The 16,184-nt window shown below is 42.1% G+C and overlaps 1 protein-coding gene across 2 annotated transcripts in view; it reads right to left on the reverse strand.

The window, feature by feature from the left end:
- Positions 1–544: 544 nt before the first annotated feature.
- BAIAP2L1 (BAR/IMD domain containing adaptor protein 2 like 1) overlaps positions 545–16,184 on the reverse strand; it is a 66,169-nt gene continuing 50,529 nt past the window's right edge. The window contains exons 6-14 of one of the 2 annotated variants that reach the window (XM_054993282.1): positions 15,644–15,781; positions 15,054–15,206; positions 13,906–14,073; positions 12,986–13,133; positions 11,772–11,979; positions 10,942–11,019; positions 9,433–9,628; positions 2,706–2,746; positions 545–1,686 (exon numbers count right to left, since the gene is read on the reverse strand). In XM_054993282.1, coding sequence (XP_054849257.1) covers positions 1,611–1,686; positions 2,706–2,746; positions 9,433–9,628; positions 10,942–11,019; positions 11,772–11,979; positions 12,986–13,133; positions 13,906–14,073; positions 15,054–15,206; positions 15,644–15,781 — 1,206 coding nt within the window. In that variant the 3' untranslated portion in view covers positions 545–1,610. The remainder of the gene's footprint in view (positions 1,687–2,705; positions 2,747–9,432; positions 9,629–10,941; positions 11,020–11,771; positions 11,980–12,985; positions 13,134–13,905; positions 14,074–15,053; positions 15,207–15,643; positions 15,782–16,184) is intronic. The other variant, XM_054993283.1, reaches the window with a different exon arrangement.

Below are 16,184 nucleotides of genomic sequence, written 5' to 3' on the forward strand. Positions count from 1 at the left end.
ACATATGGTAGCAGGTAACATGAAGCTGCCTTCTAACATGGTATACAGATCTCTACAGGGTTCCTCTAAGATTTAAGAGGAAGGAAGAGAAACCCCCATATGCTGTTCTGAGCTCCTTAGAAGGACAACAAGATCAGTCTACATTCCTCAAGTTTCTTCCCCCAAAGCAGTGTGTGTTGAGATGTGTGTGTTATTTTCTAGCTTCTATCCTCCCTACCTTCCTGAGACTGGGAAAGAGGAGGAGGTTAGTAAGACTAGTTTAATCGAAGAAAAGGCCATTGGAATGTCTGTGGAGACCACACAACTCTGAGCCCCATTGTACAACAACCAGTTCACTGTGTTGTTTCCGAGTTCTGTAAATTAACTATCAACTCCACCCATCCCGATTTCATGGTTCTGTCACAAGCTGTACCGTATCCAGCAGTAACCACAGAAGTGCCTGTATATAACCAGACTGTCATCCTTACAAACTGAGAATGGAGAAACTGCGATGCTCACCCCAAGGCGCCATCTTCCAGGCCAACAAAGCATGTTCACTCAGAAGCAAGCCTCAACATATGGCTTTATTTAGAAGTTCTCTCCCTCGCCCCACACTGAGTAATTCACAAAAGTTACATACCTTCTAGATTCTCTCCTTCTCCCTACAGCCCTGTTGTTTATATCTTAATATTTTCAGGGAACATTTTGAGTGTTAATTAAGAATCAGCCATGTTTCGATGTTGCATGAAACCTAAGCAGGTCAATGCCACGATGAATGTTGCCAATTTCCCTCCCACGATTTGTAAGCGAGACATCGGTAAGGTTTCCCACTTAGGAGCAACTTTTACAGGCACAGCAGCATGCAGCCTTTGGAAATGTAGAACCGCCCCCCACCCATCCTGTAGCATGAAAGTATGCATAATGATACAGCCACAAAAGCTGATCCAATGACACACAATGTTGCCTAGTGTTTTTTTACAGTGATTTTTCTCTCTTGCAGGAGGTAGTGCTCTAAACCTACCGAAAGACAGTCTTGGAGAAAAATATTACATTGCTATGAGTATTTGGAAGATAAATATTTTATTCTTACTGCATCCTAAGACCTCTGTACCGACGGCTAATATGAATATGACTTAAGTGATATGAAATGTATTACTGTACATGATATTCTATTGTTGAATTGTTAAGGCAATCCTTAGCTGGCTTCTCTATTTAAAAATCAGCTCAAGCAGAGCACGGGTCTAAGTAAACGGTACAAGCAAACTTAAATAATTAGAACTTACCCATAGAATTAACCATACAACGGGCCTAGAGGAGTATTTTTCAAGGATTAATTATGGTGGCAATGACAGTACTGAAGCGTCCCCTTATTTTCATGATTCTGTCTTCCTAACCAAGGCACGCTGTACAAATCAAGACAATTTTCAAGCATCTTAACCCAAGGCAATACTTAGCTGATGTCAGGAAGCAATTTTTTTTTTCAAGTGAAGTCCTTTGCAACTTTTTGCTACCATACACATTAATTATGCTTAAATAAGGTTTTAAAAACTTTTAGACAGCCTCTGAAAATGATATTGCTGAAAACAGCATTCACAAGGAGGGGAGTAAAAAAAAAATCCAGCTAATGTTGCTCATCGAAGTATCGGTGCTGATCGGTCGTTGGTTACTGTCGGTCGGAGCTTCACGGTGGCAAATGGATTTTCTCCACTGCAACAGTAAAAATGTACTAATTACTACATGACGTGGTATAAACTGGAAAATGCAAGCAACGAGGCTATAATTCTTATGGATTAAAAAGCAGCATGACCCTGGCAAAACATCTGATTGTAAAAGAGGGCCCAGAAGGAGTCTTGGAAGGCTTAGTTTCGTGCACATGCTTCTATGGAAGACAAGAAAGTCCACCAGAACCTGATGTTATCATAGGAGCCTTTCAAGAATCCAATGGGCTAATGGGCTTCTCTGGCCTTAAATGCTTGGGAAACTCAAGTAAAGAGTCTGAAGCCACACTTTACACTGGAAAGATTATTTTTAAAACTAGTTTAACAGAATTTGTTCTGTTAAAAGGAAAAAAGATGACCCAGTTGATCTTTACAATTTGTATGCAGAACAATCTCTTTTTTTCCTCAAATGCCTATTTGAAGTGTAACAAGCAAGACTGGATGATCTTGACTGTTATGCTTCAAATAAATTCAATCCATGATGTTTTCTCGTAGTTTAACAGGAACTGATAACAGGTTGATTGGAGGGATTGCTTATATTGAACGAGGGAACTGATGAACCACATTTAATGTGCCCCCAAGTGGTGTGTGTTTAGTTTTTTCAACTGCATATCAGCATTTTCTGTTTCAAGGCCCCCCCCCCCAATCCATCATAATTATACTATTCAGCAAAATTCCTAGTGGCTTCGATGAGAACTGGGCCATGGCTACCCATGTCTCACTACTGAGAATCCAGCTGTGAGGATAGGTGGGCAGAACTGACTGACTTGTTCTGCTATGGAGAATTAAGGTTTGCTATTATTGTCAGTCTCTCAGTTCCACCAGAAATCTGGCAGTCAAGATTATTTCAACCCATTTCCTGAAATGTCAAAAAATAGCCATATCAGTTATGCTCAAGAAGCAGTTGGGGGCTGGGAAAGGCCCTCCAAAATTGCCAGCTCCTCTATGGCTGCCCCCAAGAATCATTGTTCATACTTGTTAACAATGTTAAGAAATTAAAAAGCCTACCTTAGGAAAGGTGGTTTTACAATGCCGTTCATGTCAGGCTTCTGAAAAAGAAAGAAAATCCATAATCATCCAGTTTAGTAAATTAGCTAGTAGGATGCTATGATACTCAAATAATACCCTTCGTTTGCAAGGATAATTTCCTACCAAATGGTAATGTGAAAGACCTCCTGTTGCTTCCATTTCTCTATGAATGTTAGCAGGAATGATGTTAAACAAGGAAGATCAAGGCATAGAAAGAGCCTGTGTGGGCTGTGCCAAGGAAGGTGGAAATAGCTGCAGCCATACCAGCTGTCCTACTGGGCTGCTGTCAAAATCAGTTACCCAGAGTTCTAGTTTAAAACAACAGTACTTGAAGAAAAGTCTGCTTAGTAATGGCTGAAGCCAACCTGGCAACATCATAAAATGACCCCTGCCTCGCAAGCCATAGTTACAGCTATGCTAAACAGAACTGTGGCTGAACACACTAAGATTAATTAGCATCTTGTTCTGCCAAGTTTCACTGTGTTATGGAAACTTGAGCATTCCTTCAAACGGTTATATTTATCCTGGTGAATTCACAGGTCGCCAGTAGCTCTCTGTGTCCAAAAGGTGGCACTATAAGGCTGCAAATATCTGTTTTTCCACAGCAGGTACAGTGAAGGAGCAACCCTGGCATTGCAACAGAGCGCAGTATCTTCCTGTGTACACGTACACGTACACGTACACGTACACACACACACACACACACACACACACACACACACACACACACACACACACGTGCAGATTTCATTTTATTACTTTCTACAGTATGAAAATGAGATTACACCGATTGTATATAAAAACCAGCACAGTGAACTTTATTGCAAAGTATCTGATTATTTCCTGTGCAGTAAAAATTAAAGAGAATCAAGAGCAGCATCCAACTAGTTCTCCTGGGCCAAAAGAGGACCTTGGATGTTTCCCACTCTCACATGGCAAACCACTTCTGAAAGTGAGAAGAGTTTGAAAAGCAAGTGGTTATGTGATATGGAGGACTGCTGTTCAAAATGGGGAATGGGTGGGTCAAAAGCTCATCACCAGCATCTAAAAGAGCTCTCTGGATCCTGGCTAATGTACAACAAGGTCACAGGATATAGGATTAATTTGCCCAACCTACAGGTTTAGGGGGGACAATTCAAGCTGTGTGTGCAAATGGGCGAGTGACCAAATTGCTCCTGCATACTCGAGAATGTTAAGCATACCACCTTCCAGGTATTTTATTTAGAAAATTTCTATACCACCTGTCCAGAAACCCGCCTGAAAGGTAGCTTACAAAAATAAAAATAATAAAAATAAAACATTAAAAGATATTAATTAAAATCCAGCATAAAAGACCATAAAACCAGACTGCTGAGAGCTTAAAACAACAGTTTCAAGACTGAAATAGTGTTCAAAGATCAACCCCTTAATTAAAAGTCTGTGTGGACAGAATTGTTTTGGCCTGGTGCCTAAAAGAAAGTAACATAGGTCTGCCAGGTGAGCCTGGAGGGGAAGGGTATTCCATAATGTACTCCTCCTATATACTATATACTACCTGTGCTTCATGTTGTTTAATGTCAGTCCTAGAATTGATCCTGTTCTGTTTCAGCAGTTCTTCAACCCCACATTGGATCCTTGCTTAATGCTATGTCTTTGTAAACTTGTTTTCATTTACCCTATGACATTGTTTATGGAAATGTTCTTAACACTGTATGGAAACGCCTGCCCTTGTCCTTGCTACTGATTGTACTAATCTCACACTATGTAATCCGCCTTGAGCCTCAGTGAGAAAGGCCGACTATGAATGACGTTAAATAAATAAATAACCAAAGTGCCACTGCTGAAAATGCACTTTACGTCTCTCAGACATCAAGGAACTGTCTCCTTATCCTGTGCTGGACTCATAAAGCTTCACTGTCTATTCCAAGTAACAAGGGATGGCTTTTGAGCCAGTCCTGTTTTCATGGTGGCACCATGGAATCAAAATGCATAACCTTACTGCAGGCAAAGGACCAGTGGGCTAAAATCTGCCACTCTAAACACTCTATACCAACAATGCCATCCTAAGCAGGTTTACTCAGAATCCTGTTTGGGGTTATTCAGTGGGGTTTATTCCCAGGAAAGTGTTCCTAGAATTGCCCTGTAAGACTTTTAAACAGGGCAATGTCTGAGTTCTCTCTCTCTCTCTCTCTCACACACACACACACACACCTTCTTTCCATTCTTCCTCATGCATAATTCTGTGCAATGTGAAAACTTGCCCAGTTATAAACGTACACACACAAATCACACACACATAGTTTCAGGTTCGGTCTGCAGCAGAAGAGCAAGATTAGAGTCCAGTAGCACTTTAAAGATGAACAAGATTTCCAGGGTACAGCTTTTTGAGAGTCAAACACCCTTCATCAGATATGTCAGCTTAACTCTAGAAATCTTATTTCCTGGAAATGTTCATCTTTAATACGGGTGTGCAAAACAAAACAAATAAGGCAGAAATAGTCCAGAATTTGCTTTGTTCTGCTAAAGCGGCATCTGGAACGGTGAACCCAACCCGAGAAACCAACTTATAATGGCACCTTCCCACTGAAAAGTTTGTGTGTTTTGTTTTGGTTCTTAACTGTGCGCCTGCAACAGCAGATAGGCACCAGGCTGGCAGCATCTAATTTTACTCAATGGCAGATCAAAACTGAATCCCAAGGGGAGAGAGGCAAGCCCTTACTTATCTCCATTGGCTGGAAGGAGGAACTGTACAATGTGCATGAGTGCAGCTTTTTTGTCGCTACCTGGGCAATGTTAGTCTGCAGACTTCATTGGTGGGAAGGGGTAATGTGCGCAGTGCCCATTAGGGCGCTTGGACAGTCAATCAATTGAACTTGGTAAACGTCCTGGAAGCTCCAACCATAGGCTGCAATCCTAAAGGCATTTCCCTGGGAGTAAGCACTATTGAATTAAAATGGAACTTACATCTGAATAGACCTGTTTAGGATTACTTCCCTCCCATCCAGCATCCACCAAACATTATTTAAAAACAAATTCTCCATATCAAGCTTAAGTCAAACTCCCTGCAAGCCACTGGCCTACTCTGCCATTTCAAAAACAACCCTACCTGCTCACAGCAAAAGGAAAACATATGGGAAAAATCGGTCTAGTTAGGTGAGTGGGGGTGTGTGTGGATTCAGACAATTATGCCTGCCTGCCCACCCGCCTGCACTTGGGAGATGGAGACTGGCAAGAACACCCTGATTTGCCGCAGAATGCTGAGCATCTAAAGGAAAGATTCAGATTTGCCCCTCACTGTGGGAACAAAACTGCAAAGCACAAGAAAACAGTGAACACAAAGCAGGATTTTCTTCTTAAATGTTGCTGCACTGTGCTGGTTGGAACGCTCTCCTGCTTTGGTCCGGCTACTACCACTGCCCCACTACCACTTTGCCAGCCAGTTGGCAAAGTGAGCACCCACTGACATTTGCCTTCTTTGGAGTCTCTTGTTGTGTGTGTATTGCACTTGAGGAAAAATGCAGTGGATTGATTGAGGGGGGGACTAACGGTGGATATAATTTTGGGTAAAGCACAAAAACACCTTCCCCAGAGCTTCATTTCCCCAGCACCCTTTGAAAAGAACTGTGTGCCCAAACTTGCCTAACCTTGATGCCTTCCCAAAACATTCTTTTGGGTCCATAAAGACCCAAATCTGTTGTGTGCACTCAGACTTGGTGGGTCAGTGGTTTAGAGGCAGGACTATTTTGTGCAATTTTGGTGCTGTTAACCACAAATACAGCTGCTCCAAAGAGCCTCAGAGGTCTCAATGTAAAGAATGGGGGCCCCAAACTCATGATCATGAAAAAAAACCAAATGGATTAGATCTGAGCCAGCAATACTTCACCTGAAAAACAAAACAAAACCAGAACAGAACTTGTCTGGCACCCCTGATTTGAAACTGAAACCATTTTTTTTCAGTGCATACCACTAATCTTCAAAGTGCTCCTGGACTCAAATCTTGCTCTACCCCATAGACATAGCTTCTGAATCCAAGACTGAATGAGCTCCTGCCTTGTAGCGATGAAGATGAAAACACCATTTCCTACCTAATGTCATAGTTCTGAAGTTGGCAATTTTGCAAAAGGCATCATTACCTTTAAACTCTCAGAGGCTGCAGGCAGCCCAGTTCTGTTTTTCAAGGATTATAATTCCTCTATTCTCATAAGGATTGCAGGTGCCCAATTCACAAGTTAACAACAGAAACTGGGATGACTTTTTGAATCGGGCACTACTTAGACGCTATCTAAAACATTCTCTAAATTGGAGGCCCCCTCTAGTGTTGAGCAGGATAAATTTAACTGGATGAAATACAGTCTTATGGTTCTTAAGTAGTACAATAATTTAACCAGACTCCAACAAGTCATCTCTCTGCACGACAAAGAACTCATTGTACTGCTTGCACAGCACCTTTCAACCAGGCTAATAAATCTCAAAAACTATCGCTTCCATAATTATAGTCAAAAGGACATGTTGATCTAATAGGTCTCACCAACTGGCCACAGACTAAACGGATCAATATATAATTCTGACACTGTACAAGGGTTAAGGCACATTTCTTTATCTTAAAATAAAAACTGAGCTCACAAAGTATGGCAAAATATAAGTCCTTCTGACAGCATAATTATTTTAAAAACAGCTTGACCCCAGGAACCTAGTACATAAAACGTTTCCTTCTCAAAAATAATTCTATCACAAAAATTTTTAAACTGTTGCCTTTGGAATCAGGAATATGTGATGTGAGCATTCACAATATGTGATGTGAGCATTCACAGACTACAATATGTGATGTGAGCATTCACAGAGAAGTAACTTATTACACACAGCCAACTAATTCCCCATTAAAAAGCGGTGTGTGGGGGAGATTTCACAAAAGGGGCCTTTGCATAGAAAGAACACCTATGTACATTAAGTTACACTGGGCTTTTTTTCAGCGGGAATGTGGTGGAATGGAGTTCTGGCACCTCTTAAAAATGGTCACATGGCCGGTGGCCCCACCCCCGATCTCCAGACAGAGGGGAGTTTAGATTGCCCTCTGCACCGCCGAGTGGCACGGAGGGCAAACTAAACTCCCCTCTGTCTGGAGATCAGGGGGCAGGGCCACCGGCTATGTGACCATTTTCGCCGAGGGCAATTTAAACTTTAAAACACTTCCCCCTTGTTCCAGCTGACCCAAAGTAACATCACTGTGCGGTCATGAATTCCACCACCTCTTTTCCCAGAAAAGAGCCCTGAAGTTACACAACACACACATCTATACATTTGGGGATGAACTGTGCAGGGGATGGGCAGCCATTGGCTTCCGCTGTTGCCAAGTAAAATGTACCTGGCCATACTCTCATTAGGCAGAGGATACACATGTACTGTTTAGGGAGGTTTGAACAATCCAACCCCCCTTTCTTTTGATGGCCAGCTGATACGCCATTTTAATTTTGAAGGATTGGAAGTAATAGAAACTTTTGTCAGAAGATAAAAATTGTGGCTGGGATTATGATAGTATAAGGGAGACTGGGTCAACCATGGTTCCCTTCTACACACCTAAGTTTGTAAAAGTCAAAGCTGAGTTACAGAGACCCCGGTGGGGGTTTTATGGCAACAGACTAACAGAGGTTGCTTGCCATTACCTGCCTCTGCAATGTAGGTGTTCATTGGAGGTCTCCCATCCAATTACTAAATCCAACCCGGCTTAGTTTCCGAGACCTGACAAGATTGGGATTGCCTGGGCTATCCAGGTCAGGGCAAAAAGCTCAAGTAGATTTCCAAAATCTAAAGCAGAAGGAATGCTGAAGCACAACAGAGATCTGTAGACTTACAATCTGCTTTGGAAAACCCCTTGGAATTATACTTCTAAACACTGGTTGTCTATTATTCTCAAACTGTCATCTAGTACAACAGTCTTTGTACATGTATGATACCTTTAGGAAATCTCCTTAAAATCATGCATTGAAACCTTTCGTTACAAAAATCATAGTTGGTCTCCTTATGTATTTTTATCACACCTTTTGATCACTAAATATAAAATGTTCATATTATCACGACATATGATAAATTTCAGACTTTGGAGCATTTGTTTTGGGACTTTCTGTGAGGTGTTTATTACCTAACATGGTTTGATCAGTGAGATTTTACTGGCTAGACCAGTTAATAACATGCATTCTACTACTACCCGGTCGCTTATGCAGTGCAAACACCCGACACCCGGAACGCTAATGAAAGTTTCTATTGTAATTAAATATTTAATTCCATCCTTCTAACTTCTCTGTTTCATTCAGGTACTGCAACTAATCAAGAACTCTGTTGGACAATTTTACACAAAATTGTCTATCTGGAAATGAAGAAAGACACTTTACTATGGAATTTTACACTTTTAAAATCGATAAGTAATTTAAGTGCATGTATATAAAGATTATAGACTTTTGCTGCAAAGAAACTTCTGGAAAAGTATTCAAAACCATGTGAAATGCATTTCCCCCCCTTCCAAAGTTTTTTTTTTATTCTGAAGAAATAAGAAGATTTCTGGAGAAATCATTTACTTCTGCAATTAGTTATGCAACCAAATGGCCAAGGCAAGGTGTGCATCATTTGCTCTTCCATCGTGGATCCTTCCATGCCAATTTCAAACTCGCATACACAAGTGAAGTGCTTTATCCAAGAATTCAGAAGGCAGTGTTCGGGTGGTAGTTCTACTTACAGGAGCTGTGCTATCTGGTTTGGCCACTGGTGTTTTAACCGCAGTCGTCGTTTTAGAAGACTCCAGTCTTGTTCCTATTTGCCCAGGTATCAGATAATCTGGTGGGGGAAGGACGACCCCACCTCTCTCTGTCAAGTTTACTGAGCTGATGCTTCGGACAGGTGCAGGGCTAAAGAGGGGGGAAATCGTTATGGATCTACCAAAGAAAGGAAAATTCAGTTCACTATTTCTTTCATTCACACCCTGCCTTTCTCCCCAGTAGGAACCCATAATGGCTTACGTTGTTCTCCTCTCCTCCATTTTATCCTCACAATCACTCTCTGAGGTAGGCTAGGATAAGAGTGTGTGACAGCACAAGGTTATCCTGTGCGCTTCCATGGCCCAGCAGGGAATCGAACTGAGGTCTCCCAGATTCTAGTCCAACATTCTTAACCGCTACACTGTCCTGGCTCTGTGTGAATTTCTTTTTTACTTCTGGGAATTAGAGCAGTCAGACTGGTTGCTCCCTTTGGTTCTGACAGGGAGACCTCTCCAGGAATGATTTTCTCAAGCAGAAGGAACCCCACCTTCTCATTTGGACAGATGAATACAAAATTGCAGTTGTCCAGGGACAAAGGTAGTAGAGAGAGGAGAACGTCAGAAAAAGTCTGAAAATTGGTGGGACAGAGAAATGTGGCCATAATTTTGACTACTGGGAATCCATGTTGAGTCCTGAGATGTTCAGAAGAAAGGGGGAGGGGGTGTATAACCATTTTAAAATAAATCAATCCATATGTTCCTACATGTTGCCCACCTGCTCAGAGAATGGGGCTTGGCCAGAAAGTCTGGCCTGCCCACCCTCATCCCTCAAAAACAGGAAGGAATTTGACAGTTAATTCAAATGTTCCTCCTCCTCATTGGAGATAGGGATCTGAGACAGGAGCTCCGCAATACTGTGCCATCTCATAAGAAGATTCTTCTCTGTAAAAATGAGCAGGAGTCCTGAGGCATTTAAAGACTGGCACAATCTTATTTCAATATCAGCTTCAATGGACTAGTGCCCATTTCTTCAGAGGCATCTGCTACTCCTCTGGAATTACTCTCTGGACAGAATCTTCAGTGTTTTGCAGTTTCTGCCAGCCAGTGTGTCTTTTTACAGCACGAACTGTGTCCCTACAGACTTCCACAAGGGGATGGGAATGAGGTAATCTTCTATGCAATCTTCTCTATATCAGGCTGTTGTTCATCATGTGTAGCAACTGCATTCAGTGACCTCAGGCACTTCTATTTAGCTGAGGGGCGGTTCTGTTGGTTTCAAATGGGACTACTCGAGAAGAAGGCAGGGTAGGTTCAAGTGACCAACTATGAAAAAGTGGGATTTTTAAAAAGGGAACATAATAGAACTATGGCTGTGCTGCTGGTTTACAGACTATGTTTAGGGAAGCTGATCAGCTATTAAACTTTCATTTTAAAAGCCACTATCTTGAAAACGTAAAGGCTTTACCCAAATACCAACTAAAATAAAATTACCTTGGGACTGGCACACTAACTGTCTCTTCAGCTGGTTCTTCTAATGGCTTTGTGTAGGATGATGGGAACCAACCTTTTCTAAAACAGGAGATAGTAACAAAACATTTGTTTAGATAGTTATGCCCCTCTTGTCTCCCCAGCAGGGACCCAAAGCAGCTGACAGCAGTGTTCCCCCCTCCTTCCCTTTCATTATCGTAACAACCACTCTGTGAGGCAGGCTGGAAGAGTGTGCGTGGCCCAAGAGTCACCCCAAAAGCTTCCAGGGCCCAGAGTGGGGATTTAAAACCAGATCACAGTCCAACACACTACCTGCACTAACGCCACGCTGGCTGGAAGTGACACTTATAACCTTTGGAAGAGCTAATTCTGCACGAAGCAGTGGCGTAGAAAGGGCTAGCTGAGACATTTACAAAGTTCATGGCTGTTACTACTTTGATAAGGATATATGAAAAATATTTTGAAAGGTGAATTCTAAATTGCAAATTTCCTCCAGCGTGAAGTCTCCATGCCCTCGCTCCGAACGCCTCCCAGAGTTTCCTGCAAATGACAACCTGAGATCCTGGTTGTGATTGGAGGGTGTGTGAGAACTTGAGAAAATTAAAGGCATCTTGGTCTAGGGTTGAGGGCCTGTATGGGAGACCTCCTGGGAGACCTATGCCTGCTACTTTTTTGAATTCCATGATGGAAGAAAAGGAAATGCAGAAATGCAATACGTAAGAGCAAATAATGATCACTAACTAGTTGTTAAGACATAAAAGTAGTCAGTCGGCAGTCCAATCCTTTCATACTCTTTTTAAAATCATGGAATATGGACACATCCATTAACTCACACTTTAGTCACGTCGTGCTCTCCGTACAGCCAACCATCCCTTTCCTCTGATACAAGCAGTGTGATGGTGTCACCTTGTGCAAAACTAAGCAAGGTTTTGTTACTCCCAGCGGTATGAGGAAAGATGGTTTTAACTTTCTGCCTTTTCATTATGTTGAGTCCTGTGGCCACAGAAGTTGATCGTGATAAACTGGAATCATCTGTGTGATCTAATTTGCAAAAAAATAGAGACACAAAAACATACATAGTGACATAGCACTGGATCAAAGGATAACAACGTGAAACACAACTGATGATCAAGGAGACAAAAAACGAACAGCCCTTCCCCATATTGATTTTTTTTTGTTTGCCAAGTAATTTGCACTGCCACCCTAAACAGAGCTGTATCCTTCCAAGTCAAGGGTGTGACTCTGTTTAGGATGGCAATGTTGGTCTCTGTCTATTATCAACTGCTCTTTACAGCTGCGATGTAGTAATGCTTTTCCATAGATGCACACACAATCAAAATATATAGTTCACACAAGCACCAGCCTGTGTCTGGACTGCTCCCTACAAAAACAAATTTCTGGATGTAGAAAACTAGGTGTCAGGAAAACCTAACAGGCAAGTTTTATATGTGCAGGGATATTTTGGTGGTGGTGGTGGGGAGTGTCTACAGGGACATTTAGACATGCAAGACCCGCAGCTCTGAGGCAGTGCAGTAAACGCAGCTTTCTCATCATCTCAGATATAGTTTTGGAGAACAGTGCTGGCAAGAGTTCAAGGGCTTATTCAGAAAGAAGGGAATTAGGCTGGAACAAATGATTTTTGGAAGCCCCCTTGAAACATTAGCTAATTAGCATCTCTGGCAGAGTATGAACAGAATCAGGCACGTGCTCTTAACACAAACTATTTTCACTTTCTATACCATGCAGTCATTAAGTTTCAACTATTAAATGCCACAGATGCTTCGGAATGAATGTCCTCCTTTGTCCCTGCTGCTGGAATCCCAAAGGCTTTGGTCAAAGATAACTGTCTTAAGATTCCAGTGGATTCAACAGTGCATCATTAGTACCCGATATTTTTGTAAGTGTCAATTAAAATATTTATTTCCACAAGAAAATACTGCCCCCCTCTCTCGCTCACACACACACACACACACACACACACACACACACACACACACACACACACACACACACACACACACACACACACACACACACACAACCTTACTTGTTGAATGATTTAATCTCTCTGATGGTGCCTTCGGAGCCGCTGGGTTGTTAAACATATCAACTAAGGGACTTGTATAGGCTCTGACGGTAGGTGCAGGAGGGACTTGGGGGGAATTCCTATGAAGCGATTCATAATCATTTCCAACCTACCAATACACACAAAAAATCCTCAAACGTCAGTGCAATGGAATAATACTTCAGGACAATAAATTAACAATTCTCCTCATATGGGACACACAAGCTGGTAAAAGAACATTTTTTTCTTTGAACAAGGTCAACAGCGAAGATTTTAAACTTGCTGATATCAACCTAAGCTATGCCTGAAGCAAGGGGGGGAAAACCAGGCCTGCACAGTTCTGCATGATAAAATGGGAAATGAGAACTCCAGGACTTCTGGTACACTTAACATTATTTATTCAGTCCGAGGTGGCCAGAGGTCACGTTCTTCTGAAGAATCCCTGTTTGGGTTAGATAATCAGTTCCATCTTGTTTATTTTTCACTGAAAGCAGCGCATTGAAAGAGAGGTCTCTGAAGAAGGCAAGGTCTTCAAACCCTTCCCCTACTGCTTCTGTTTGCCACAGGAAGGACCAGAAAATTTTGTCTCTAGAAAGTAACTCAATGCGATCGTTTTGCTTTTTCAGCACAGGGCCAGAATGCAAAAACAAAGCAGCCGAAAAAGGCTCTGGAATCCTCCTCTATACGGTCACTGACCTTGTCTGTATTCTGTCTACAAAGTGTGCACAAACTATAGGGAACAGATGAACTCGTTACTAAATTACACCTCTGGTACTATTATACCTGTTTTACAGCTAATTTACAAAGTTCCAGTTTGTTGCTGCCCTAGAGTCAAGGTCTGGTTTTGAGCATTCAAGCTTTAAACAATCTGGAAAATCAACAGGGTTTTTATTTTGTCTCACCATGCTGTTTCTCTCGATCATCGGTGAAGGCATAGGAGTTCCTGAAACTGGAGTGGAGACGGGTGTCTTTATCTCTTCAATCATAGTCATAATCTTCTCTGGCACTTTGGTGGCATCGCTACACGTTTCCAACCACCCAGGCAACTTGGAGTTCAGTAAGTCCATACACTATCAAGGATACAAATCGTGTTAGAAAGGGTATGCATGTTTTCAGATTCAAACTTAAGAAAATGGCAGCAGGCTACATTGTTGTGACCATGTTACATTAACATGGACAGAAAAGGATCGATCAAGGCACAGATGTGGAATGTTTCTTTCTGGCAGGAAAACATGATATGCTGCGGTGTCTGCACATACATTGTTCAGTGAGATACACTTGAGAAACTCAATCACAGAAATCCAGTGTTGAATGTAAAATCCCCAAGATACAGCGAGAAACAAAAATGCCACGTGGAACATTTGGAAGGGTCATGAGGGACAATTAACTGCAATGGTCTGACATGTCACTTAAAGGTTTGCTCATCAGCAGGGTCGTTCGAGTTTTCAAAATGTTTGTATCATGAATTTCAATCAGTGGAGTCAAAAATATGGTCTTTTCAAAGCGTAGTCTATGGCAGCATTCAGACACCGTGACAAGCTCCATTTAAAACCCCAATTAAATTCTGAACAGGCACAAGCACAGTTTGTCACCTCCCTCGCACATGTCCCCCTTGCTCCTCCCGCCTCTCTTCCCTGGCCTGCTGAAGCTCCAATTCATGGTGGTGTCCAAATGCAGGTGCCTCACTGAATCGCGGCTTGTTTTACTCCGCACAAGCTGGGAATCTGAACTGGGACCAAACGAATGTTTCGAAGCCCAGCTTGTGTGCACTAAAACAAGTGACGATTCAGCAAGGGCCCTGCATTTGAGACATGACAGTGAGTGGCAACTTCATCAAGCAGGCGAGTCCTCGGCGCACAAAGGGAGGAGCAGGAAATGCTCACAAAGATCGTGACAGACAGGGCTGTCTGCTTGATCAGAGTTAAACCAGAGTGACATCGGAGCTTGTTGTGATATTAGAACGCAGCCCATGTTTGGGGAACCTCAGTGTCCCACAAAAACACGGAGCCTCGGTTTTTCAGGCAGCTTTGTGCCTTGCTCTTGTACTCACCTCTACGTGGTAATACTTCATGTGCTGAGCAAAACTGCAGTGTTTGTCCACCAGAAAACAGAATCTTTTTTTCTCTTCAAGTAGAGCTTCTCTGCAGCCTTCAGCAATAAATCTTTGAATATCACTCTGGCGGGAACTCACCGTTTCCAAATACTAAATATGAATATTAAATAAAAGATTAAGGCACTGGGGGGGCGGGGAATTGATATATTTAATTCCTTCTACACAACTTATATCTAATGGCAACCATGGCGTCTTATATTCAAGATTAATCCTTCATTCTTAACTAGAGCTTATGAAATAAAGTTCCCAATCCCCTAATATATAAGACATTCCAGTTGGAGCTACATGCATTCTGACTCAAGAGATTCCTTTAAAAAGGTACTGCTTTCAAAAGGTAAAAAGGGACAACTACATAGCTTGTAACCAGCCCAGTATTGAGAAATGCTTAAATGCTAGCATCTACAGAAGGGGTCTGCACACTTTTTTTTTTAAAGTGATATTCCAACTGATCTTGGGAAATTTTCAAGCTAATACTCCCCTTTCTTGGACACAAGGGCGGGGGGAAGGATCCCAAGGTGAATGCTCACCTCTGTTTCTTTATGCTCATATTTTGTGGCATTTCTTCCCCCTTGACTTTTCCTTCGGATCTTCTTCAGCTCGGCCTGTGATTTTTCCAAAGAATCCAGTTTGCTTCTGTGTTCGTTTTGGTACCTCTTCAAAGTAGCCTGCAAAAACCCCCCAAAGAGTTCAGAAAATCGAAAAGTTCAAAATCAAAGTGTTCAGGGTTCAGAAACACAAAAAGCTGAGGAGTTCAGAAGGATTTCAAAAACAGCTTCCTGGCAATGTTGGAAACCCACCCTAGTTATTCTGTTTCCAAACTGCAAGCAACACAACACTCCACCGTCGGTATGGTTATTAAAGGCCCCAGCTTATAGTTAGTGCAATGTGGGCCTCCAATATTGTTAAGCAGGTCATATCTACCGTAGGATCATCATCTGAACTTGCAGCAAAAACACCCCTGAAGAAGGAGTCTGAAGAAAAGAGCTCTGACTTTCGAAAGCTTACACTCTAAAAATCTACACCAGAAATCTGGTGAAGAAAAATTTGGTGTTTCCACAATCCACATTG

Source organism: Eublepharis macularius, chromosome 12 (genome assembly GCF_028583425.1).
Source record: "Eublepharis macularius isolate TG4126 chromosome 12, MPM_Emac_v1.0, whole genome shotgun sequence".
Taxonomy (NCBI): Eukaryota; Metazoa; Chordata; class Lepidosauria; order Squamata; family Eublepharidae; genus Eublepharis; species Eublepharis macularius.